The 24,701-nt window shown below is 47.8% G+C and overlaps 6 protein-coding genes across 6 annotated transcripts in view; 3 read left to right on the top strand and 3 right to left on the bottom strand.

The window, feature by feature from the left end:
• The first annotated feature begins 2,135 nt into the window (after window positions 1-2,135).
• On the top strand, window positions 2,136-6,666 carry CSUI_003990 (otu family cysteine protease). The gene has a single exon (XM_068064185.1). It carries the CDS (start codon window positions 2,822-2,824, stop codon window positions 5,600-5,602), a length of 2,781 nt encoding a protein of 926 aa, XP_067923834.1. The 5' UTR covers window positions 2,136-2,821; the 3' UTR covers window positions 5,603-6,666.
• Window positions 6,667-7,576: 910 nt separating this feature from the next.
• CSUI_003991 (microneme protein 13) lies at window positions 7,577-9,682 on the bottom strand (the record flags this gene model as incomplete). Its single annotated transcript, XM_068064186.1, has 5 exons — window positions 7,577-7,714; window positions 7,844-8,433; window positions 8,649-8,727; window positions 8,840-9,330; window positions 9,601-9,682. The coding sequence occupies 5 exons, from the start codon at window positions 9,680-9,682 to the stop codon at window positions 7,577-7,579; spliced, it is 1,380 nt and encodes a 459-aa protein (XP_067923835.1).
• Window positions 9,683-12,112: 2,430 nt separating this feature from the next.
• CSUI_003992 (uncharacterized protein) lies at window positions 12,113-14,171 on the top strand. The gene is made up of 2 exons (XM_068064187.1): window positions 12,113-12,719; window positions 13,632-14,171. Exons 1-2 carry the CDS (start codon window positions 12,158-12,160, stop codon window positions 13,718-13,720), a joined length of 651 nt encoding a protein of 216 aa, XP_067923836.1. The 5' UTR covers window positions 12,113-12,157; the 3' UTR covers window positions 13,721-14,171.
• A 1,365-nt stretch (window positions 14,172-15,536) lies between these two features.
• On the bottom strand, window positions 15,537-19,546 carry CSUI_003993 (uncharacterized protein). Its single transcript, XM_068064188.1, has 5 exons — window positions 18,461-19,546; window positions 17,885-17,970; window positions 16,693-16,806; window positions 16,092-16,313; window positions 15,537-15,686 (listed from the first exon to the last, which is right to left on the bottom strand). The coding sequence occupies exons 1-5, from the start codon at window positions 18,504-18,506 to the stop codon at window positions 15,549-15,551; spliced, it is 606 nt and encodes a 201-aa protein (XP_067923837.1). The 5' UTR covers window positions 18,507-19,546; the 3' UTR covers window positions 15,537-15,548.
• Window positions 19,547-19,613: 67 nt separating this feature from the next.
• CSUI_003994 (60s ribosomal protein l27a) lies at window positions 19,614-22,048 on the top strand. Its single transcript, XM_068064189.1, has 3 exons — window positions 19,614-19,924; window positions 20,803-21,002; window positions 21,561-22,048. The coding sequence occupies exons 2-3, from the start codon at window positions 20,838-20,840 to the stop codon at window positions 21,840-21,842; spliced, it is 447 nt and encodes a 148-aa protein (XP_067923838.1). The 5' UTR covers window positions 19,614-19,924; window positions 20,803-20,837; the 3' UTR covers window positions 21,843-22,048.
• A 326-nt stretch (window positions 22,049-22,374) lies between these two features.
• The window catches only part of CSUI_003995 (flagellar basal body pacrg family protein), a 5,813-nt gene continuing 3,486 nt past the window's right edge, over window positions 22,375-24,701 (bottom strand). The window contains exons 4-7 of the mRNA XM_068064190.1: window positions 24,396-24,494; window positions 23,676-23,799; window positions 23,291-23,408; window positions 22,375-22,689 (exon numbers count right to left, since the gene is read on the bottom strand). Of these exons, the coding sequence (XP_067923839.1) occupies window positions 22,569-22,689; window positions 23,291-23,408; window positions 23,676-23,799; window positions 24,396-24,494 (462 nt within the window). The 3' untranslated portion in view covers window positions 22,375-22,568. The remainder of the gene's footprint in view (window positions 22,690-23,290; window positions 23,409-23,675; window positions 23,800-24,395; window positions 24,495-24,701) is intronic.

Consider the following 24,701-nt stretch of genomic DNA (forward strand, 5'->3'; position numbering starts at 1 on the left):
ACTGAGATAGAGAGCGTGAATGGATAGAGATAGATACGGACTTGAATGTGTAAGAAGGTGACCTGCTGCTTAGCAAGCGAAGAGTGAACGGAAGAGTGTGTCAGTCTACCAGGAGCGCACACCGTGCGACGGTTGACAAGCACTCCTCTCACAAGCAGGAGACTAGGGGGACCTGATGACTCTTTGAATGAGCCAGAGTGTTGAAAATAGTGGAAGCATCTAGCCAAGTCTTATAGCAGAGTTGAAATGGATAAAGACTTTTGGAAGTGTGCCGGGGGGGGAGGGGCAACGACGTAAACGTCCTAACAGCCCGCGCCGCTGAGTGCTGTTCACTTTTAAGTTTTCACAACGAAAGCGTTCGCGAAATGAAAGGCTGCAATGGCCCCAAACGTTGTCGCAGTCCAAGGCAACAACGACCCGTAGTGTGTCCCCCCTTCAGTCTTGTTACGGTGTGCTGACAGCACAGCATAGAGGGACGTTCATACCAAGTTATTCATATGGCTGCGGAACCTCTCTGACAATCTCTACGCGGTGTCACGTTTGCGTCCTTTCTTCCTCATTTACATTCACGGGCACGAGCCGTTACCAACGTCCGGCACAATAAAAGTGCGCCGGTAGCACATGGTCAGAGCACAAATACACGAGCACAGAAGTAAAGCCGTGTTGCTGGGGGCAGCATCGTACCGACGTGTGTCTCAGTTCCTCGTGGTGGCCTGCGGGAGGAGACAGGTGCGTTACGAGGCCTTTGTTGACAGGGTATGCTTCCTTTCCTTCCTTGTTGAGCACTTGCTCAGTCGCAGGTGGACGCCTTCCTGAGAAGGCAGACCGGCTGTCTTCTTGGAGTTCTTTCTTCTGTATGCGGTGTGACTCCGTCCGGTCATTTTCCCGAAGCCGCGGCCCTCGCGAAGTGGATTTGATTGACATGCATTCTCGTCGCGGAAGGAGACATTCTCACCACGTGTTACCGCTTCGCCGTTTTGCACTAGGCCGCACTTGCCTCTCTTTCGATAGCCGTAGCCTTGTCAGCTAACCCGAGTAGGTTGGTGGTTGAAGGAGGATGCTCTCCCTGAAGAAACAAACGTCTCCGAGCTCTGCCCTCGTCAAATTGTCACAGACCATCTACCATCGGTTCTCACCTCGATATCGCACGAACGCGACAGCGTCACTCACTGGTAGGTGGTGTGGCGCCTTTTTATCGTACAGTATTCCAAACCGAGCTCAGTGAGAATCGTTCCTAGCGGTCCATACTTCGCCTGGTTTGTCCCTGACTCCGTGAAAGAGGAGAGATTAGATAGCCGTGATTATGATTTTGGACTACCCATACGAGAGAAGAGAATCCCCACAATCAGAAGCTTAATGGTGGTCCCGCAGATTTTGAGGTGCTTACAAAACGTTCTGTCCAGTGACCGTAGCTCACGCCCTGAGAAGCTGTCGCTCTCCTAGTTGGGCCCAAACTCAGAAGCTGACACTGCGACGAGGCGCAGACACACACCACTGCGTGTGCCGCGTCTTTAATTCTCCCCCCCTGCACTCGGCAGCAGCCGACCTTGAAGAGGCCCTCAGCGGGGAGTGTGACAAACCCCGGGGCTGGCACTCAGGCGCAAGACGTCAACAGGCCAAATCTATGTAAGAGTTACCAGAGAAACTAGATGCTGGTGGCGCACCTAGCTAATCAATCCACATGCACAGCAGACAGCCGTACCCATCGGCACACCGTAACGCGACCTTGTTCCTTTTCTTGCGGAAAAATGCGGAGATCCCTTCAAGTTCACCGGAGTGTATCGTACACGACTGAGACTCCACGGATATTCCTAGAAACTAGACTACCGAGCTCTAGGCGCCGTAGCAGTTTGAGTGACAGGTTCGCGCCAGACGCAGAGCTATACAGACGAGTCAAGGCCCTGTCACTATCATTCGTTGAGGCTAGGGTCTCTATCTGTATTTACCCTTGTGGCGGTGCTGCGGGAACCCTGACTGGAGGTGTTGCAATCGGTGTATTTCAAGGGCGGGGGTCCAGCGCCCTGCGGCCGTCATGGACGCCGGGAATTGCTAGGTTGTCCTCACACTCACTCTCTCACCCACGGACAACAGCCCCTAGCCAGCCTCTCAGGTGTGTAGTCTCTTCATTTTCTTCGAGCAGAAATCTCGATTTATTGTTGTCCCAAGCTAACTATCGTACAAGCGTAGGGATTCCTGTGCTCTGCCGAGCTATTTTCCCTCTAATGAACCATCATTTGCCTTTTTTCCCTTCAGACTGCCGCGGGCCTGGACAAGCATACTCCTGCTTGAGAAGAGCCACCACTCACTCTGCTATCGATTGTCCCTCTCTCACTCTTCCTCCTTCTGCCCATCCTACATGACCACAGTTGGTAGTTTTTCACGTTGTTTGCCTTTTCTGCTGAGAAACACTCGTCAAAGAAACGAAGAATAGAGAAGAGGCAAACTCTATTCGGAGTTTTACAGTCTCCGGGTGGCAGAAGACCACACAGCTCTCTCTTACCACCAGTCCATCCATTGAGAGTCCATCCCCTCATAGCTACCTACCTGCTTCTCTTCTCTTTCTCTCTGGACCTCTTCTATTTCAAAGGAAGAGCTTCCTGACTTCCCTTTCCATTCATCTTCAACAACAAGTCATCCCCCAAGGTGACTGTACCAAAGTGACGTCGATTAGCGCACGCCAAAAGGGGCTCGCTAATCCATCTTTTCTCCAAACCTCGTCCCTCCCCGTGCGTTCGAAGAGCGTTTTGACGGTAGCCAACTGCTTCCCCGTCGGCTCTCTACAAATTCGCGTTGGTAAACAACTGTTCCTCTTCTTTCCGCCATGTATCGAAACTCTTTTGCTCCTCAAAACGAGAATCCTATCCCCATGTTGTACGGGCATTACCAGAATTTCGCAGGCCGCCCTTCCAGGGATAGCGACACCAGCCGTTTTTTCATCCAGCAGGAACAATCGATTCTACCGCGTGTTGCTGCCGTCGCGGCTTCTCTTTCGCCCCATTCGCCCGGTATTTCTGGTACACCTTCTCAGTTTCTGACGCCACCTACTAGTCATTCTAGTTCACGTCATTCTTCGTCTCATCTTGGATACCATGCCTCTTCTCGTGAATGTTTTTCCCCCGGGAGGCAGTCATCTTCTTCGAGATTGTCATCTTTTTCCTCGTTGGCTCCCCCGCGACGCCGAGAGCATTTTGAGCGCAGAGGAGAACTGCAACACCATTTCCATCGCTCTGTCTCTCCATCATACTTGAAATCATCGCATTTTCCTTCTGTTGATCAGCCTCATCGGAGTAGAACTCCGTCTTACCAATCTTCTACTAGACTGCATGCGCCTTTACCTTTTCCATCATCTACCCCGGCAAAAGGCCGAAATAACGCGGCAACAGAGAGAATAACCGGCGCAGGGAAAGATATCGTTGATTTCCCATCTTTTGGCTTTAGGACAAAAGCAGGCGCTGCTGCGGCGGCGAGAGCAGCCGCCGCCGCGTTGGCTCGGGGTGAGCCTGTGGATCCTTTGCTGTTTGGAGGGAGCTTGTCGGGCGAGGTGAAAACCTCGAGGTCTTCTTCAAAGAACGAGCAAGAATTCCCGAAGGAACTCTCCACGTTTGGAGTAAGCCGGAAGGGAGGCGCCGTTTTAGGTCCGGTCACGCCAACAGCCTCGACCTTGAAGACTCTACCATGTTTGCAGTCGTGTGGTCGAAGCTTAGAGGTAGCTGAAATTTTCTCTCAAAGTCAGGGCTTCAACCTTGAACAGCCGTGTCTCGCAACTGACAAGCTTCGAAAGGAAACGCATTTAGTCTCGTCAGTCTCTGTTGATCATTGTTCTCGTCTTACTGCATCTGATAAGGTCCAACAGCCGACGATTCCTTCTTCTCCTTTAGGCGGTGGTTGTCAGGGGGGGTACAGCATCATTGAAGGGGAAAAGATTTTTGTCGACAATTTTTTGAAAGAAGAAGAGACGAGAAAAGGAACTCGAATCATATCAGCAAACGCTCCCGGGGTCGATCAAAGGAGTCGCCATAAGAGTACGGATCTTCCGCCTATTCTTCTTTGCAACTTAAGACCTTCAACTTCAGAAGGGGGAGAGATTGCAGAGAAACGCAGTGATTTTTATGTTGAAGAAGAAAGCGAAGAGGTCTTCGGTGCAAGTGATCTTAGCAATAAGAATAGCGGTCAAGATCCGATGACCATGTTTAATTTATGTCCACCAAGTCCGTTTTCTTCATCTACAGCTCCAAGAGAAGAACGAGTGAGGTCGCCGGGAGCCACAGGACAAGGAGGACATCGTGGCGAGGAGAACAATTTAAATGAAAAGATGAAGTCTCAGATTTCACGGCTAAGGCTTTCATCATCTTTATTAGCTAATGGAGGGGATAGTTCACTTGCGTGTCCTCCTATTCTTCCTATGAGCCGAAAGGATCAGATTATGGTGGATCGTTTATCAAGGAAAGTGAATGCGAGTAGCTTTGCTACGGTTCTAAAAGCTTATCTCATCATTAAGACTCGTCTTGCGGCTCAGAGAGCTAATAGAGAGTATCAACAAGAACAAAAACGGACCGCTCCCTTTCCGTTTCTTAATCGACGTAGCAGCCGTGTAGCTTTAGAGACTCCTCCCGCTTCAACAACCCATGGCAGCAATCGTCGTCTTCATTCTCTTAGAACATCACACGCTCACCCCTCACCCAGTCCCAATCATAATCATCGGAATTATGAGAGTGAAAAGAAAGAAACTTTTGTTCCTTCTCCAACAGGTAAAGGCAAGTCGGGTCACGACAGATTATCTCCTACCAATCACCACGTCAAGAAAGAAGGGATGTCCACAGACAGGAAGAAGACTCCCACCCCCAGCCATTCGCCCTCTCATCGTATGCACGTGAATTCGCGGTCACCGTCACCTTCTCCTCAGGTTGATAATAATGATAGGAATCATCATTCGAGTGATGTCAGTGACCATTACCATCCTAGTAATGATGATAATACAGCAAACAGGAGAACACCATCGGTATCACCACTCAATGGTATGAACGACGATGATGAGGAAAGTCAAAGTCAGTCATCTGGAGGCGGGGGGGATGAGGTCCAAGAAGTGAAGCGTGTGGGTGCTGTTGGTCGAATGAAAGCATGTCAGTCTTTACTGGAACAGAGGTTAGGCTTTTTAGGATTCAAGACGGTCCTTTCTGTTGGGGATGGAAATTGTCAGTTTCGGTCTTGTTCTTGGAATCTCTTCGGGACGGAAGCTTATCACAAAATTGTTCGGAATCGTGCAGTGAAACACATGCGACAACATCAAGATGAGTATGGAATCTTCTTTGAAGGAGAAGGGGAATTTGACAAGTACATCAAAAACATGTCTAGACCAGGAACATGGGGGGATGAGCTGTGCGTTCGCGCCATCGCGGATAGCTTTCAATGTACCATTCATATCATCACTTCAACCGATACCAACTGGTATCTACGGTATGACCCTCAAGTTGAAGGAGGGAAAACAGTTGAACCTGTCAGACATATCTTTTTAACCTACATTTCACCCATCCACTATAATTCCTTCAGTATAGAAGATGTCACTTCCTCGGATGCAGGTAGTAATCATAGCAATAGGGGTTAGCTTCTTGTCTCAGTAATGGGTCCTTGGACTGTCAGCATCATACAAACAACCCCAGTGGACTTCGCTGCTGATAGTTGAGAAAGGACGGAGAGAGAAAGGAGAAAGGGGAGGAAGGGCGCATGTGACGAAAAAGGTGGTGTGCTAATAACATGAGTGACTTACGGAGTTTCTTCTTCGTTCTTCCCGGACAAGACGGAACTTGTGTGTTTCTGTGCTCTTGGACATTGCATTTTGGGTGTAGTCAATAAGGAGGTACCTAGCAATGTTATCGGAGCAACACTCTTGTATTCATCAGTGATGGACAGAGAGAAGGGTGCGGGAGCCGGGGGGTCACGGGGAAAAGCCAGGAGAGAGATTGTAAGATTTTCTGTTTTCGTACGCGCGTGTTAGTTTTCTTGGCGGTTTGCTGTATTCGTGTTTGTGGGTGGTTAAAACAGTCCGGATAGGCACCATCAGTAGGCGCTAGCGGCGGACTCTTCTGATCTCTTTCCTGTCTGTATCTTTTGTCTCTTTTTCCCCTTTCTAATCCGGGGATGGGTGTACCCGCGGAGGGAAAAAGGACAGGAACCGTGGGAAATTTCGGAAGATTCACGGATTGAGAGAAAGATTGCAGCGCAGGAACCGAGCGGCAAATCGACTACTGTAGGGAGGTGGTGGAGGTTTCAGATGATGACACTCTCCGTACTGAGTTATCATAGGGGCGGTTCTCAGGGATTATCGATGCCGTATCACCATCTGGATGTCTTGCGCTCCGCAGAGGGCCCTCAGTCTTGGCTTTACTCGGATGGCAGTTTTAGAACGTGTTGACGTCCGCCGCCCATGTCCTCGGCTATATAAACCAGCACGAAGGATTGTCACATGTACTCCTTTCCAGCCCGCTACCATAGTGAGCTATCTTGCTTCCGGTTGGAAAGACTGTGTTTGTGTAGAACGTTCTTCAATCCACCGCAGGCACCTTGGAGGAACTCCAAGACGTGAGAATAGCTGAAGAGGCCTCCGTCTGGACCGTGTGTGTGGCGATCGGTCACCGCTTACTAGACAGAGCATAATCTCATACATTCCCGGAATTCTCCGGAAAATTCCTAGCGGTGGTCTACCGGTTGCTTAGGGTATGCCCCGTCGGTTATCCACGTCTTGCGCCAGCCTTGTAGTTCAGCTTGTCCGGCGAACGACAGCAGCTGCGTCCGATTAGCACAAAGCGTGATTAAATGCTTGAGGCATCCTCGCCAAAGCCGGTCGTCCGATTATTAGGCCAGGGCTTTACATCTCTAGTTGACGGTGACCCAGTGCCGCCTCGACGTACGACCATCAACGCCAGTCCTTGCTTGCGTGAAGACACACTTCCAGAGAATCCCAGTTACACGATTTGGACGTAATAGTGAAAAATCAGGTGGAGCTACCGCGGGAAAGCATCTCCTTGACCAACTTGACAAGGATTCCGATCGTGACACTGCCTGTGTCTACGATCGAAGCAGTGCCGGCATGTCCGGGGACAGCGCCGCACAATGGTGGAGTCAATACTTGAAAAAGTCCGACCTGGTCTGTAATCAGTGGGTAATAGTCTCGTCAAGATCGTAAAAAACGCCATGAATGACCAGAGTAGAATGTGTAGACAGACAGACAGGCAGGCAGGGAAGACAGACACGCCACGTAGAGCCGTCCGAGTATGTGCCTCGGAGTCAAACGGAAAGAATCATAAGACAGCGGTGTGAGCCACAGTTGGTGACGATGATCTCCTAAACCGGCCATTTGAGTGCCACTTCACTGCGTCAAGTTGCCGTGCGCTATCCCGAAAAGCTTTTATTCAGCTAACAGTTTCCTGCAAATTCGTTCATGGCGTCCTCGATGCCTCGACGATCGTCCTCCAAGGCGTTCGACGGGAGCGGACCGTCAACTCCTGAAAGCAGGACCGTACCCACAAGTAAGGTTACAAGACAGTTAGGTACCAGAAGGGGATAGACGGGGCCACACCAGTTACACAGTGTCCAGGGTGCAGCGTAGAGCTGTCATACAAGCAGGAGAGTCGGACTTACTGCTTCGCCCTCCAGCGCATGTTACGAGACCGTCACATTCGTCGGCACACTTGCTCTCGGCATCCAGACGCAGCTCTTTCTGAAGGGCACATTCAAATAACAAATGGACGGTGAGTCTGAGAACAACTTGATGCACATCTGTCTCGAGGATGCAGCGCAACGACTCAAGCACAAGCACGTTGCAAATCAATTTCCCTTTCGTTTTTACCTTGTCAATGCATCTCCAGCTAGGTTCGATGTCTCCAGATCCCGCTTCGTACCGCGCGACGGTTCCAGGAAGAACTTCATCGCAGTAGTCGTTGGCGGAAGCCTGGCGGGCAGAACAGAACTTTTCAGTCGCCAGACCGATCAGCATGGGCAGCTGCTGCCACGTAGTGTGCTCAACCGATTGCTCTCCCTTAACCCCACCCTGGCACCTCAGTTCCTGGCCACATTCGTCAATACACATTGAGGAGGCCCCCCTAAAGTCCAATTCTGACAAGCTGTAACATCTCCATTCGGCCTTCGCCTGAGAGCCAGCCCTGCCCTTGTCTTTGCGCGCGACGGCGACCTTGTCGCAGAAGGACGTATGCCCGCTCCTGCAGTTAAGGTCGAATTGCTTCTGACACTCGTCGTCGATCATGGCCTGAGCCTTGCTGCGCTTCGTGTTTTGCAGTAGGTTCTCGTCAGTGACGCAGACAGGAGGATTGATTGGTGTCGGGACACACAACGAGTCACAGGGCGCGCTCTGATCTGTGAACGCCTTCTGCAACTCCGCTTCCCTTGTAAAATGCTCCTTTGCAAGATCTCCTTGTGTCTCTGCAAGAGCAAACCCCGTTTAGAAAGACAGCAAATCAAGCCCGGCTCATGGGCAGTCGTCTCACCGGGCCCTTCGATGTCTCCTTGCACCACACCACTTGTGTCGCAGCAGTCGCGTGCAGACCGTTGGCCTTTACTACTAGCTACAACAAAAAGAATTTCTCGAAATGCGGCGTAATCTGCAAGAAAAGGAAGCATTGTGAGCGATAACTCACCAGAGCGGCCGCCAGGACACAGCCGTTCACCGCCGCAATTGTCCTTGCATATTCCTGACGCCTCGTATGTCAAGCTTGCCTGAATAAAAAATGCAGACAACCGCAAGTAACAGTTAGCCCGAGCAATGTCCCGTTGTCCCCCGTCTGTGTGCGTGACATGCGGGACACCGGCCAATCGAAACAAAACCTACCCGCTCATAACATCTCCATTGACTAGTCTCTTGTCCAGTTCTCCCGGTATCTTTTCGTGCAACAGACCCCTTGACCACGCTGTCGCAGAACTTGTCTCCTGCAGCCTGGATCGGACTACAGTACTTGGGCACCGCTTTCTGGATGAAGTTAGTGATGTCGCTTTGAGCTGTTGCGTGTGCAGTTGTCTTCGCGTTTATGACTCCAAGGCAAGGGAAGTAATGTCCGCAATCGTCAACACATTGGACTTCGCGCCCTCCTGGATTCAAACTGTCGTTTGTGTAACACCGCCACTGATTTGTCTGCTGAGAGCTAATTCCCTTGCCGTAGCGAGCAAGTGCTGTCTTGTCGCAGAAGGCCTTGTTGCCGCCTGAACACAACTTCTTGTAATAGTTATTGCACCACGCGTCCAGTTCCGACTGGAGTGTGGACACGCGTGCTCCTACTTCCTCGACTTGATCTTGGAAGGATACCGCACTGGGTGCGACCAGATCTGCGGGGCAGCAGGACAGGAGAGCAGAACGTTTCCAGGCGATGTCCAGTCCTTCACTAGGAAACCGAGCAAGGCGATGCTGCTCAGAACACAGCGCTCCTCTTGCTCGGATGGAGTGATGTTATGCTATATATCCATTCCCTCTGTTTCAAGCCTTCTTTTCTCGCACCATGGGGCTCCTTTAGAAGGTACCCAGCCGTGACCATCCACCCGAGTGGGTTGGCCGATAACTCCACATCTCGCAGTTTCCGTGGGCATCGCAGAACGTACCTCTCTCCGCAGGTCCATACCGCAAACCCTCAACCCCTGCCAGGAGAGCTGCTAGTAGCGAGCAAGCAACCACGGGCTTCATGGCGGATAGATCACCCGACAAACTCAGCGACCGGGCCTCTGCTCCTTTTCTTGTTTAAAAAGCCTGCTAGGCCCTTGACAGCGCTCACGTGGTAAGCGTCTGCAGTGTTTCGGCTGTGGTCCGTGTTCGGGGTTGTGGAGACCCTGAAACACACGGGAAGTAAGATGAAGGTCGAGGAGGAAATGACCTGTATGAAAGTGAAGAAAAGAAACAAAAAGATGCGGCACAAGCGTGCTGTGTTCGCTACCAGCCAGAAAGCGTGGCGCGAATCCAGCGGTGCGCAACTAGCGTTCGGAAGTCTGCAGTGCCGCTGGGCCCGCGGGTACACCGAGCGTGATCCATGGGGCTTTTCACCGAGCCGCTGAACGACAGGAGTGCGGTCGAATCTCCAAGGAGTCGTTTCACTCAGGCGTTGCACGGAGTAGGTACGGCTTACTCATCGGCCAGAATGAGGGTGCGCTGCAGGGCAGGGCCCCGGCTTTTTTGGGAGATCTGCAGAGTGCTTGCCAGATAGTCCCTTCACAGCCATGTCAGAAGCCAGCTGGGCGCTTGTGAACTATACTCCCGGTCTGGCATTTCCGTAAGTTCAGCAGCCGCTGAATCTGATGCGCAGGAAATTCGGGCGCCTCGTCCCAGTTTCATGATAGATAGCTACCGTTTCTGTAGTACAGGGGTCATGCTAACATGAAGATAGTAGTACGGCTGTCCATGAAGGTGTGAAGTTTGCGGGACTATGGATGTGGCGGGTGAAGACAGGAGAGCTCCGAGATTTATGTGGCGACTTCGGGATGGGAGGCACGACACCACGTTCCGGGCCTCTACGTAGACCTGATTACCCTGGCTTTCCTCAGTAGGTTTATCTCAATCATCACTGACATCTTTTAGACAGCCAGTACAGGATGAAAGGTGAGGGGGGGCATGTGACAAGTGGGAAAAGGAAATAAGGGCAGAGCAATGCATGTGAACAAAGGCGGTGTGTCATCATGAATGGCTACAGTAGTTTCCTGTCTTCTTGTACAAGTGCGTTAGGGATTCTAAGCTCCTATGCCTCATTGCGTTATGGGGCGCACTGCATATGAAAGTGCATAGAAATGATATTGGTGGGACACTCCTGAATTCATCGGAGAAGGGCGCGAGAACTCCAGGGTGTCTGAAGAAAAAAAGTAGTAGAGAGAGATTGTAAGATTTTCTGTTTTCGTACGCGCGTGTTAGTTTTCTTGGCGGTTTGCTGTATTCGTGTTTGTGGGTGGTTAAAACAGTCCGGATAGGCACCATCAGTAGGCGCTAGCGGCGGACTCTTCTGATCTCTTTCCTGTCTGTATCTTTTGTCTCTTTTTCCCCTTTCTAATCCGGGGATGGGTGTACCCGCGGAGGGAAAAAGGACAGGAACCGTGGGAAATTTCGGAAGATTCACGGATTGAGAGAAAGATTGCAGCGCAGGAACCGAGCGGCAAATCGACTGCTGTAGGGAGGTGGTGGAGGTTTCAGATGATGACACTCTCCGTACTGAGTTACACTGTAGAGCTACTGCCCTGTCACGCTTAGAAAGTGATGTGGGCTGTGGACGCGGATGCGCTCTGATAGACCGAGGCAGAGAAGAAGTTCATTTACACCCAATGAGAACGGAACACGTCTTTGTAGGACGCCGCACTGAACGCTTGAGTTCAGAAATATCCGGGTTGTGCACGGGCTCTACCACGCCTGACGCAATCGGAATCAACCGTGAGCTCTTGGGACAGCTGTGTAAGCGCGGGAAAAAGGTTTCCAATGCGGCAATATTCTACATTCCCGCCTGTATCGGCAAACTTTCGTTAAGGAAAAGGCAAACTGAAAAGCTAAATCTCTTCTCACCCGCCGACGTACTGTCTGCCTAGGGCTCTCTGTGCCTATCTCTCTTCATCTTTCCTATCTCTCTCTATCTCTATTCATACACATATGTTCATCTCTACCTGACTGTGTAACGGCAAGTCTATGGTGAAGTCAATCTGGGTTATAGAAAGAAGAGGGTGGAATAAAACTTGCTCGAGAGTAGAAGAGAGAAAGAAAAAAGAAGGGCAGATGGATCGACAGAGAAAGAAAGGAAGGGAAGAAGGATTGAAGGCCGAGAGAGAGTGTGCGTGTCTGTTGGCTGAAGTTTGTGTCTCTTCTTTCCGGGCAGTAGATGAGTTTTTTCTTTCAGGAAGACGGCGAAAAAGAACGAAGAGAGAATAGTAGAGAGAAGACAATACGTATGTTCTTCTTCTTCTTTCATTGTAGTAACAAGGTTCAGAATCGCCATGCTCTCTTTCTACAGCAGCATCGACGGGTCTACTACTTCGCTTTCCTTGTTCTTTTTCTGTCTGGGCGACTTTTCGCAGACAACACATGCTTCAGTCTGAAGATCTCTAACAAACTTCACGCTTGAAATTCACCTTATCACAGACTAGAAGTCTTCGCTTTCCGTTTTTGAACTTTCTTCTTTTCTTCTTAAGGCAAATGGAGGGAAACGGCGAAAGCGAAGAAACGGCTGAGGCGCATAATAGCAGCCTCTCTTCTTCTTCGCCTACACCACCTGTCCTTCTGCAAGTAAGCAGCGCTTCCTCTCTTCTTTTTTCTTCTTCTTCTTGTCAGACTTCTTCTTCTCCTCTCGCTCATGCGTCACCCAGTTCTTCTCAACACCTGTCAGGGGAATCATCTCTCCAGGCGACTTCTCTTTCTTCTTCTTGTTCTCCTAGCGTTCCTTCTCTCTTTTCTTCTCCCTCTTCTCTCGCTCATCACCGCCGTCTAACACCTCATCCATCACTACCTAGCTCTTCTTCTTTCTCTTCTGGTCCTTCTGTTTCTTTCTCTTCTTCGCTTGCACAAGGGGAATGTTTCTGCAGTTACACTCCACCTTCATCTTCTTCTCCTCTTACACCTTTTTCACATTCTCTAGGTCGGCTATCGAGGAATGAAGAAGACGAAGAGAGAGAGAGAAGCAGACCTCCTCCTCCTTTGACAGGGACGAATAAGCGTGTTCTTTCCGTTATGGAACAAAACACCGCACTGCCGATCAATTGTAAGCTCTTCTCTTTCTCTTCTTCTCTCTCCTTTCTTCCTTTCTCTTCTCTCGTATCTTCATTCTTCTCTCTCCTTTCTTCCTTTCTTTTCTCTCTTTCTCATCTTCTTTCTTCTCTCTCTCTTCTAGATCCGTCAAGCTTTCTCCTTCTGCTTCTCCTTCTCATTTCCCTTCTTCGCTCTCGGACGTTTCGCCCTATATTAGGATTCTATCTGTTCTCTCACTTCCACAGCTACATCAGACATCTATCTCTATCTTCCTCTATCTCATACTATATCAAGGGAGAGAATGAAGGGAAGAAGGAAAGAATACCGAAGAGAGCTTGTGTATCTGTCGCGTGTGTCTATATTATAGTTGCATCTTGTGTATGAGAGCTTGTTTACAATCCTTCTGGAGAGCAGTCGAAAGATCTTTCCTCTTGCTCGAGCAGGAATTATGAGGGGTGTTCTCCGTCTTCTTCCCTGGGAAAGATACAGACAAAAGAGCCTATCTACACACATGGACTTTGTCTCAAAAAGATCTACAAGAGAGTTCGATAATGTACTGTGATATGGACGAAGAATGTTTTCTTCTTCCTTTCTCTCTCTGTCATTCCTCGTTGTATTTTCTTCTTTCTCTACTCGTTGGCTATGTCCGTAGCACTACTAGTCGATCTCCTTCTTCCCCTTCACCTTGGTGTTGAACAGGGTCGGATGGTGGAGTGTATATACACTCCATTAAGCAGACTAGCCAGTCGCTAGTCAGTGAGCTTCTCTGTTGATCAGAAGAAGAAAGCTTGCCGTCCTCTCTTCATCTCTAGACATCTTCTTCTGTCTCTTCTTTACTAGAAACCTCTCTGTTATGTCCTTTGTTTCTGTCGTCCCCTCTCTCTTCATCTTTTCCTTCTCTCTTCCCTTCTTTCTTCTCTCACAGCTTCAGCTCGGCGAGCCCTTCTGTCTATGGTACCTCCACAAGTAGCTCGGCCTGGGAGATCAAACATCGTGACGGATGAGATTCTTTAACTTCCTTCCCTTCTCTTCAGTCCACCGTTTTTTTCTTTCTTGCTTTCGTTTCATCTCTCTCTCATTCTCAAAAGGATAGGAACACCGTTTTCTCTTCTCATGTAGAGAGAGAGAAGAAAGAAAGAGAGGAAAAGAGATAGAGATAAGAGGCTGTGAAGCTGCTTCTTTGTTCTTTCGTGAAAGAAGACATACATGTACAGAGAGAGAGAGATAGATACAGATCTTCTCTGAAGTTTCGTTCCGAAGTTTTACCTGTGCATATGTTCTTCTCCCCTTTCTCGTCTTCTGTGTGGGAGTTGAAATAACAGACGAGGAAAAGTTTGGATTTGATGAGTTACGGAAACGAAGGAAAAAGATTTTCTTGTCAAGCGAAAGCTAGGAATTCCCTACTCCTTTAGAATTTAGATGGAGTTTTTGTTCGTCATCTTGTTCTTCTTCTGCTTCTTCAGGTGTATGTACAGACAGAGAGACAGAGAGGAGCATCCATACACCTCGGTACCTTCCTATCTACCTGCGGCAACCACCTTGGGTGTGTATAGAAGACAGTTTGTGTATTATGTCATGTTTTATAGAATTTCTCGGTAGAAGTTCGATGAATTCACTTAGTTGTGTTTTATCTTTTCCAAGAAAGAAACTTCATCTGAAAAAGCGAAAGAAAGAATGAAAGAAGACAGTCAAAGTCAGTCTTCGTTTCTCGTCTCTTCTTTCTCATGAGATGATCATGGGAAAGACAGGAATAGATAGAGGTGCACGTGTGTTTTGAGCCCCCCCTTTCTGTCTGCTCTTGAGGTGTGGCTGTTCATCGTCAACCATTCAGGTGTACATACACCCGGAGCTGGTATTACACTCCCTCAGGTGTACATACACCTGAAACCAGGATAAAGGAGAGTAGCGTCATCATCATCGTTGTCTTTTCGTTCTTTGAAAACAAGACGTGAGAGCGAGTCCCAATAAAAAGGGATGTATAGAGATGGATTCTCCCACAAAGAAGAATAATTTGAAATGTTCTTCTGTCTGTTCTCTCCTAACTTAGAGATGACTTTCCTTTCAACGTCATGTGGCGAAAGGAAAAAAGAAGGTATCTCTCGTCAGCTGAAGGAGTCGCTAAAGAAACAACGTACACTCAATTGTGTTTTAGCTTTTTATGTAAGATTTGCATGCGTTTCACTCTCAACGGAAACCGTCACCGTTGAGAAGACAGGAGGAGTGAGGAATCGTAGTCAAGAGTATGTCGCTCCTTGTCCTTTCTCTTTCTCTGGGGTTTGGAAGAAATGAAATGTGAAGAAACGGCAGAGAGGTACGTAGAACGAGAGGGACTGACCACGTTGATTATGAGGTGTACATACACCTTAATCACGAATACCTGAAGACGATTGATGTATGGATGGTGAGGTGTACATACCCCACCTCTCGAGAATACCGAAAGATGATATTTTTTAGAAACGGATTCTTGGAGCCTTTTTCTTCATTGAGTAGGAAAGAAAGAAAAAGAAAGAAGGGTTGGGTTTTCTTCTCTTTAATTTCCTTAACAAGGCAGGCAGGAGGCCGTCATGAGATCATGGTTTGTAGAAAGGCTAGAGAGGCGGGGGAGAAAGGAAGAAAAAGCCTTGAGAACTCTTGCTGTGCGCATGTCTCTTCAAGAGAGACTGTGAACCTTATAGGCAGAGATTGATAAGAGACAGACTCGAGACCGGTTAAAGATAGATACAGATCGACAAGAAGAAAAAAGGGAGGAAGGATAAGAAAAGAACGGATATACGTGGGGATATCTGCCTCTTTCTTTTCTTCTTCTTTTCTTTTCGTGTTCTTTCGTCTCGTTCGGTAAGTCTTAAGTTTTCTTCTCCCGAATGGTTCCTCGGATAATGCCATGACCATCATGTTCGCCAGTCTTCAGGCGTTGCATGGCGTACTGCTTGTACGGAAGAAGTTGTCGACGGAGATCGTACTTCTCGTGAATCATATTCGGCTGTACGTACATACACCCGAGAAAACACAAACGCACACATAAAGAAAGAAAGAAACACATATGAGATGTGATACATACACGTGATATATAATGTATTCTCGAGAAACGGATAAAGAGAAGATGAGAAAGAGGGAGAGATTAAACAGAAGAGGAGGAAGGTAAGGAGGCCAAATATCAATGCAAGAAGGAAAAACGAGATAGAGAGATAGGACAACGAGGAGAAGAAGAGAGCCAACTGTCAATTAAATGATCGTAGCTCGACTAGAGATCTACAGAAGGGAGATGATGCCTGCAAGAAAGAGAGAGAGTCGGAGAGAGAATTGTTTCTCCGTCATGCCTAATCTCTTTCCCGTCATTTTCTTTCTCTCCTGCTGCGGTCTCTTTTGTTGTTCTCTCTTTTCTTACACGAAGCTTTTGTTTGAAGATCTGGAGTTGCTCTTTCAGACGAGGAAGATTTTTCTTGAAAGTCTTGAAGTCTTCATGACATAGAAACATCAAGGGCCGTCTTGCGTAATCCATTACACACATAACGGTCTTGGCTGGGCTCGGTAGGTGTGTTTGCTTCTCTCGTACAGCAGATAAGAGACTGTCCCCTCTCGCTGCTCTTGTCTTAGCGTCATCCGTCGGCTGTACATACACACAGACTCATACATAGAGAGATATACCAATTCACTCATACCCACATACTTTCTATCTCAGCCAAGAGTTTTCTTCTTTTTCTTTTTCTCCTGTGTCTAGACATCTCTCTCTCTTTCGTGTCTACATGATCTACTACATGGCTACGGTGTCTCATTGTCTGTAAGAAAGAAAGACGAGCAGAGCAGATGACACGACCTAACAGAGAAAGCAAACCTTTTCCAAAAGAAGCAGGAAGAACGAGAGATACAGTTTCTCGCTTCTCAAAGAAGAGCACAAAAGGAACGGAAGAAGAAAAGAAAAGAAAAAAAGAAGATGAAGAAAGGAGAGAAGAGAGGAAGAAAGAGAAGAAGCAGTTGGTTTTTCTTACTTCAACAACGGGAGGTAGACGAGGGAAGGGGCCGCGTGGCTGTGTCGATGAGTCGCTTGGGGCTGCTGTCTCATGTGCGTTAAAGACAACAAACTGACGACCCCAGGGCTCAATCTAAACGCAAACGAAACAGGAAAGAAGATTAAAAAGAGAGACAGATGGGAGAAGGAGGGGGACATAACAAATAAACTACAAAACGAAAAAGAAAGGGATACGAAAGAAACAGATAAGAAAGAAACGAGATCTAAATGATAGAGAGACATGTCATGGCACTTACACTTCGTCTTCTTCTTCCGGGGGTAGTCGGAGTAGATACAGACAGATACTTTCTGATGCTGTATGTACACCTACGAAATCCCTATTGCCATGCAAAATGTATAAAGCTTTCTTTCCTCCAAGGTAACATATCTTTCTTATTCTTCTTGTTTTCCTCTACTCGTCACAAGAAAAATTGACGTACTCTCCTGTCTTCTCAGTGCTTCGGCTCATACACGGTACATACCAATTTGTATTCGCTCCACTTGACCACACATATATGTGGACAAATGGAGCGAATATACATATATATATAGGCGAAAACGTTTTCGTGTCTTTCTCTTTCTCTCCCCTGAGATTTGTGTGCGTATTTAGGCAAAAGAATAAGATAGGAAGAAATGGTGTGTCGCGTAGAGGAAGAAGAAGTGCATGAAGACTAGGAAGCAGACTTGTCTGGTGTACATACACCCGACATCGTCAGACTGTTTGTGATGGTGGTAATGATGACAAGGACAAAAGAGAAACAAGACTTCTTCGTCATTCTGAAATTCACACTGAAGTTTTAATTCACAAGACCTCCCGAAAGAACGAGGCATGAAGAAGAATACAAGCGATAGAAAAAAACGAGACGTCCGAGGCTAGCAAGCAGAGACATGACTCCACGACAAGATACATATGTCAAAGTGCGGTATCTCTCTCTTGCTCTTTCTTTGCGTCTCTCTTTCTCTTCTTTTCTGTCTTCTTGCTGCGAAGATCGAGGTGTTGCATATATACATACATATTCATACATACATACACAGCCAGCATCATCGACGTCGAGGTAGAGGAGTCAAGAAAAGAAGAAAACACAGACAGGAGATTAACGAAGGGAGAAGAAAAGGATAAAAGAAGAGAAGACCCCTGCAAGAGATGTCTCTATGGAGAATGCTTTTCTTACTGGATGGAGAGGAGATGCTCCATCAGGTGGCCAGTTCGGAAGATTCATACGTCGGAACATAATCGTACGATACACACCCAACCTTGCTAGAGAAAGAAAGAAAAAGAAAACGACGAAAAGAGAGAAGGAGACAAGAAGAACAAGAGATCTATTCATACATACATACTCATACACGTTCGCAGACAGAGAGAAGGGAGGGGGGGAAAGGTGTTTAGGTACATCCTACCCCGTCACAGTAGTATCTATAGGGATATATGTAGGGAGGCGTATAGCTGTCTGTACACGAAGACATGCTCTATATGTCATCTATATAGAGATCTAGAGCCACACGCACGTTGAGCGAAACAGAGAGGAAAAAGGAGAAAGAAGAATCCGTCGTTTCTGCGAGGTACGAAAGGACTCTGAGGAAAGCAAAGCAGTTGCAGAGATGTTCTAGAGTGTACGTACACCGCACGCTCAAGTGACCGCAACACACTTCTGTAAATTTTCTGTGTAGACAACATTCTGTACAGAGGAAACGACAAACTAAGAAAGAGGAGTTTTGGTCCAAAGATCGAGAGAAGAAAGAAAACTTACGGAATGCATGCCTTGTCCCTGGAGGTCTGATTCTGAAGCCGGCCATCTTGCTTTGGCTCACCACGGAGAATCTCTTCTCTCAAGGTATGGAAAGGGATGAGTTGTCGATCGAAATAGAGAGGAGAGAGGAATGAGCCATTCTCATGATAAAGTGAATGTACAAGCTATGCTTGAGGGGACGAGAAAAGAAGAACGACAACAGAAAAAGTCCTGGCAATTGCCTTCCTTCCCTCTTTTCTTCCGGTGTATGTACACTGGAAAGACTAGATGGAGAAAGAGACAGGAGGAGACTGAGTGTGTAAGACTGCACTTCTTAGCAGAAATGATAGGAGGCGAGCCCCGAAATCAGAAGAGAAGAGAGAAGAAAGAAGTCTTCGGATGCAAAGAGATTAGTTGAATCCAAAGGCGAGGCAAGTAGACTACCTCACCACCCCTTCTCCATAGCGATGGCAGTAGATACACCTTACATTTCCTCTACGATCCTTTTTACGTCGACTGCTCATATCACTGTCATCTTTCCAGAGATTTTTTCTTCTTTCATTTCTTTCTTGCTTCATAAGGTGATCAGTCACCTCGTGTATTACTATCTGCCGAGTGAAAGAGAGAAGAACAACAGGTGTCTGCAAGCTTAAACAAGGTAAACTTCGGCTGCATGCAGTCGTCAAGCCCCCCTACGTCGATTCTCAAAATCCCAAGGGTGCAGTCATTCATCGCCGCCATCTTGTTGTTCTTTTCTTGTGGAAAAAGCCCGCCTCAAAACTGAGAGAAGAGAGAGATCGAAAAAGAATGCTCCAAGATAGACAGGAAGGCATTTTATAGTGAGATAATAACTCCAAGGGATAGTCCTCTTGTACATCTACATCACGCAGAATTGAAGATCAACCCACTTCGCTCGAAAACCAGCTCAACACATCTCTCACACTTCCTGCTTACGGTGACCATGCTGGTGGCCGGCTTATAGTCGGATGAGAGTTTTCCTCCCCATGTCTCTCCTTCATTCACGGCTCAGTGCTACCGCTCCGTCAAAAATGGTAGTGAAGCCACCCACGGCCGGTCGCAGGAAGAATGATCTTGACTTGGGGAGCCGACGCGGCTTATAGAGAAAACGTCTCTCTCTTCCTTTCAGAAACGTCCAGCCACTCTGAGGGATACCACGCAGGTAGTTTTCCTCCTTTTAGCACGTCATCATGCCGTCATCATTTCCGCCCGAAGGTCCTAGAGAGAATACACTCCCCCGACCCTGCTACCTTTCTTCATGGGATTTTCCTTGTATAGTCCCTCTGTCTCCCCCCCTTTCGATATTCTTTTGTCGATGATGTGATAGAGGTCAAAGAGAGAGAGAGAGGTGAGTTTTCACGTAGGTGGCTGTGGTACTCGTGATGGATGGGCAGAGAGAGGGGGGAGTCTGGAGGAGAGATCAGCAGTCGGATTTCTTGGGAGTCTTTTTGTCTTTCTTTCTTTAAGGTAAGAAGGATCTTTAAGCAGTTTCCTCTTCAGTGGTATGCACATGGAAGAAGAGTCTTTTTTAGCGATTTCTGTATTTCCACTCGAGGCCAGTTGAGAGGTCAGATCTCCTTATACTTCGTAGAAAATCTTCACCCCGCAGCAGGCAGATATCGCATGAAAGGAGAAAGAAAGGCCTTTCGTTTTTCTTATATGAAACAACATTCATCAAAAGTTTGGGGGGTGTCGTTTCTTTCTTTCCTTCATTCTTCTTTGGTTTGAAGCAAGTGGGGTGTAAGATTTCTGTTTTGTCGCTTCGTGTTGAATGAAGTCGGCCGGCGTTGTGGTAATCTATCCGGTCTATTTTTATGATGGATGTTCGTATGCCTGATGAGATATCTATTTCTCTTTTCTTTTTGAAGATAACTCCTACACACTTTAGCGAAACCTAATCACCTCACGGAACCGCTTGCTGTGGGAGAGGGGAGTATCATCATCAATCGGTCTTTTCATCAACCAAGAGGGGTAGCACTAGCGGCGCACATCTTCTGGAGGAAATTTATTGTAAAGAGGGAGGAGATCTTTGTATCATTTCCTGGACGAGTTTCTAAGGTCTAATTGTTACTGTGGTTTAATCGCTACATTGCCCCAGCTTGTGACTCTTTCTCTTGCTTTCTTCTATGGTATCTCTCTCCGTCACCTCTTACCCGACGGACGGGATGAAAAAGACGGCGGGTGGCCGTTGTGTGTCTGGGTAATGAGAATAGCACAGATAGATAAGCTTACAGTTAGAAGAAGCTGGAGAAAAATGAGGGGATGATGTGGATATTGTAGCAATATATGAAGTGATACTCATTAAATTTTCATTTGTATGTATGGGGGGGTGTGTTCGAATGCAGATTCTCTGTTTTCCTTCTCTCTGAATCTTCCCAAAATGACGACTCGTCTGAAGAAGAACAGAAAGAGACGTGGACACGTCAGTGCGGGGTACGGCCGTATCGGCAAGCACCGCAAACATCCAGGAGGACGCGGTAAAGCCGGTGGTATGCACCATCACCGAATCAACTTCGATAAATACCACCCTGGTTACTTCGGAAAGGTAAAAAAACATCTCCTCTCAGCTGTTTTCCACTTGCTGGGACATCTTCAACCGTGAAAAGCTTGGCTGTGTTTACCTAGCATGGGAGACAGGGTTGGTGCGAGTGTGGCAAGTGTAGGCCGCGGGCATCTGCAGGGGAAGGCTCTATTTAGCACCCAGGTTTCATTCATCCGGTTTGAAGAGACTGGATAAGATTCGCAGTGAGGAGACGGGGGGGGGAGTTTGGAGATTGGACTGGTAGTGGATTGAGTCCGGTGGTTGACAGGGGAGAAGTGTGTGATCGAATGTCAATGCCGCTGTAGTTTTTTGAGATCTCGGTCCCCTTTCCTTTTTGTCGTTTCGCCTTGCGATGTCTGTTCTGCCTGGCTGATGTCAGGGGGGGAGGAGTTAGTTTCTATCTTAAAGGATGGACATAGAGCCGTCGCTCCTGTTGCGTTATCAGATGTTGAGGTGTATGTGCACCTAAGTGACGTCGTAGCAAGCAGGCCGTTCAGAGATGTGATTTGTTTTGAGTAGAAATAAGACTTCACTTCCCTCTTCTTTTCTTTTTCCTTTCAGGTCGGTATGAGACACTTCCACTTGTTGAAGAATCAATATGTCCGACCGATTCTGAACGTTGATCGTCTGTGGTCCCTCGTCTCGAAGGCCACTTTCGAGAAGGCAGAGCAGGGCAAGGATAGCAAGGCACCAGTGATTGATGTCACGAAGTCTGGATTTTTCAAAGTCCTTGGCAAAGGTGAAATGCCGAAGGTCCCTGTCATTGTTAAGGCTCGCTTTTTCTCACGCTTAGCTGAAAAGAAGATCAAGGAAGCCGGTGGTGTGTGCGTCTTGACTGGTTAAAGATTGAAGAGAAAGAGGAGTGTTCTCGTGCTAAAGCATACTCTCCTTTCTGAAACAGTGGAATCATTGGCCACGAAAACGTTCTTTCTCTATACCTTACCCTACTGACAAGAATCTCGTGAATTCTTTTCTCCAATCTCCCAACTGTTTAAGTTGTGCCCGCCAACATCGATAATTGAATCGATCGATTTCTCACCCAAGGAGAGAAGAAAATCGAGACGTTTAGGGAGGCAGGGGAGTTTTAGTGGCAGTACTAAGGCGCGCACTCTAGCGTTGTCTCACTAATGAACGTCTTGGGCGAATGTCCACCGCGGCATCTGCTACAGATCGATAGCTTTCACTTTTGCCGGATAGATCTGTTGCCTTCCCGTCCTTTTCCGAGCAGCCATAGAACATTCGCAATGTTGTTGGTTTACACGGGTTCGAGTGTTACTAGGAACTCCCCGTGTGGACTCGTGATACACATCTCACTCTTTCTTAGAAACGATCAGAGGAGAAAGTCAGCCTCAACGTAGCGGAGTTGTATAGCTTCGGGGAAGCTTGGGGTGCTTTCTGTGGTGACTCGAAACAAACATGCTCAAAATTCGAGCTGAACATAAGCCTCTGTCCAGCCTAACCGACACCGATGGCCACAGCAGAGAGGGAGAGGTGCATATGCACTTCTTGCTTCACACGAGAGAGGTCTTTACGCCCCGCCACACCAGTGAGATTTGGAGGGTGCTCTTCCTAGTTCGTTACGCAGCTTTCATAGATCGGAATCATATACTTGATGTTGATGAACGCGTCAGGACCACCATTGATCTCGAAGATGTGAAGTGTCTCTTCAATGAGATCTCCCAGATTCTCTCTATAAACCAGAGAAATGAAAGCTCCAAAATCTCAAGGGGTCAGTACGGAGAGGACATTTTCCAGTCAATTCTTTTATTCCAATCTCGTTTTGCTACCATCGCTTCTCATCAAGCAGCTGGAGAACCGCGTGTATGATGCGCCTCCCCTCCCCGTGTTCCGTACCACATCGAGGAGCTGGTAAGAGAGCAAGGGGACCTAAGGTGTCTCTCTGTCACCAATCTTTGTATATCTTTCAGACATTACATCTCCGGGTGTGTCCTGAGGTTGTGAGACTATGTATAGCCGTCAGTGTTTTCCTATTTCTAAGCTCAGAAAGAGAATAGCAAGATTCACGTCAGCTAACCGTGTGGAAGAGACACTCCTTACTTTTCACGCCTGTGTGGGGGGCATCACCATCACACATCTCTCGATCCGCTGAGCCCAACCGACGAAGAAACTCAGGAAGGAAGACGAGTGCATGCATACGTATGTTAACAACAGAAAAAGGATGCTTAAGTATTGACGGCCTTAACTCTTCTCAAGCAGGAATCATGTGGAGTATCGTGTGAAGCTTGTTAGTGGCTATAGAGCTCCACAATTGCTTGTAGTGAAGGTCCTACCTTTTTCTTTGGGCATAGTAGATTTCATCTCCTAGATTCTTATTCTTGTTTATCAACAAGTTGAAGCACGGCAAGATCTGCCTGTAATACGGCACCAGTGCTCTCCCTATCTCTTCCCCTAGAATCAGCGACAGCCGCAAGAAGACAAAAAAGCCAAAAGTAGATTTCTTTTCACGTTAGCAAGGAAAGCGGTGCGTTGGTTATCTCTGATTCCTGACCTCATAGTCCCAGTCTTTACTACATAGCAGACAATTTCTCGAGGTTTTCCGTTGATGGAAGAAAAGTAAAGGAGGTGAACAGATGATCTGCCAAGCCGTTTCACCGGCAAATCTCGTCTTCTTTCGGAGGAGTCTGTGCTGGAATGTGTTTGATCTAACTGACATACCCGAGAGGACAAGGGCCTGTAGAATTTTCAGTGTAGTGGCGATAATCTGCAGGTCACCATGGAAATATTGGAGAAAGCATGACGAGATATGATAGGATAATACAAGGTATGTCAGAAGGAGGAGCTGAAGAGTGAAAGGGCGGAAAGAGAAACAAAGGAAAGAAAGATGACGGCGACCGCAGTGGTACCTAGAGAGGTAAGGCTACGGAGAGAGCCGTCTCCCGAGCGCTGGCGAGCATTCCCGCGAATCCGCTAGCTCAGAGTGCACTGTACTTTAGAGACTTCATTTCTCAGGATATCGGTAGATGAGTTACGTAGAACTAGCTATCCGATCCATACGAGGAAGAACCTAAAGTGGCGAAGCGAAAGGGAAGACGAACGCCCGTGAGGATGTGACATCCTCACAGCCTTTCGTCTTTTCTTCTTAAAGTCTCTTTTTTCTGTACTGTAAATCTTCTGGAGTGGAGCAGTACATTCTTGGCTACCGCGGTGTCTTCTGTTAACATAGGCAAAGTTATCTAGGCTGTCCGTGCCTCAGCATGAAAGTGCAGTTGACAGCTCTCTTCACTGCTAGGCAGCAGGTAAACCATAGCGATGACGCGACACCATAGACCAGGAGAAAGCGAGAGACAAAGAAACCTTCACTTTAGATAGCCTGGGAAAGAGAAGAATCAGCCAGGGTTGTGTATTCACCGTATTGTCAAACAAGACAAACCTTACCTCGCTGTCTCGAGTGCTCAGGGCTTTCTTTATCGGAATCACCAGCTGTGGAATGACTGGGAGAATCTTCTCGGGTGCCCCTCCGATTAGATCATACACCTGAAGACAGGAGGAATCCACGAAAGAGTACAACAAACTGTAGACAGAAAGATGATGATAGTGATGCCATCGTCGCTCTAAGTGCCAAGAGGGACAGTCAGCAGCTTGTGGCGAGGCTTTTCAGTGGCAAACGAACTTAGGCAGACTTCGGACTTCCCGTTATAGGTATCTACTTGATTACACAGACATGACTGCCCCCCCCCCCCT

Source organism: Cystoisospora suis (genome assembly GCF_002600585.1).
Source record: "Cystoisospora suis strain Wien I chromosome Unknown contig_1797, whole genome shotgun sequence".
Lineage (NCBI taxonomy): Eukaryota > Apicomplexa > Conoidasida > Eucoccidiorida > Sarcocystidae > Cystoisospora > Cystoisospora suis.

Excerpts from the sequence above, each read along its gene's own strand:
- CSUI_003994 (XM_068064189.1), top strand. The coding sequence starts at position 20,838 with ATGACGACTCGTCTGAAGAAGAACAGAAAGAGACGTGGACACGTCAGT. Across the intron at positions 21,003-21,560 it reads ACCCTGGTTACTTCGGAAAG|GTCGGTATGAGACACTTCCA; the intron begins GTAAAAAAACAT and ends TTTTCCTTTCAG.
- CSUI_003992 (XM_068064187.1), top strand. The coding sequence starts at position 12,158 with ATGGAGGGAAACGGCGAAAGCGAAGAAACGGCTGAGGCGCATAATAGC. Across the intron at positions 12,720-13,631 it reads CACCGCACTGCCGATCAATT|CTTCAGCTCGGCGAGCCCTT; the intron begins GTAAGCTCTTCT and ends CTTCTCTCACAG.
- CSUI_003990 (XM_068064185.1), top strand. The coding sequence starts at position 2,822 with ATGTATCGAAACTCTTTTGCTCCTCAAAACGAGAATCCTATCCCCATG.
- CSUI_003993 (XM_068064188.1), bottom strand. The coding sequence starts at position 18,506 with ATGGCCGGCTTCAGAATCAGACCTCCAGGGACAAGGCATGCATTCC. Across the intron at positions 16,807-17,884 it reads GAGCATCTCCTCTCCATCCA|ATTGAGCCCTGGGGTCGTCA; the intron begins GTAAGAAAAGCA and ends GTTTGCGTTTAG. Across the intron at positions 15,687-16,091 it reads TCTTCAAACAAAAGCTTCGT|CCGAATATGATTCACGAGAA; the intron begins GTAAGAAAAGAG and ends ATGTACGTACAG.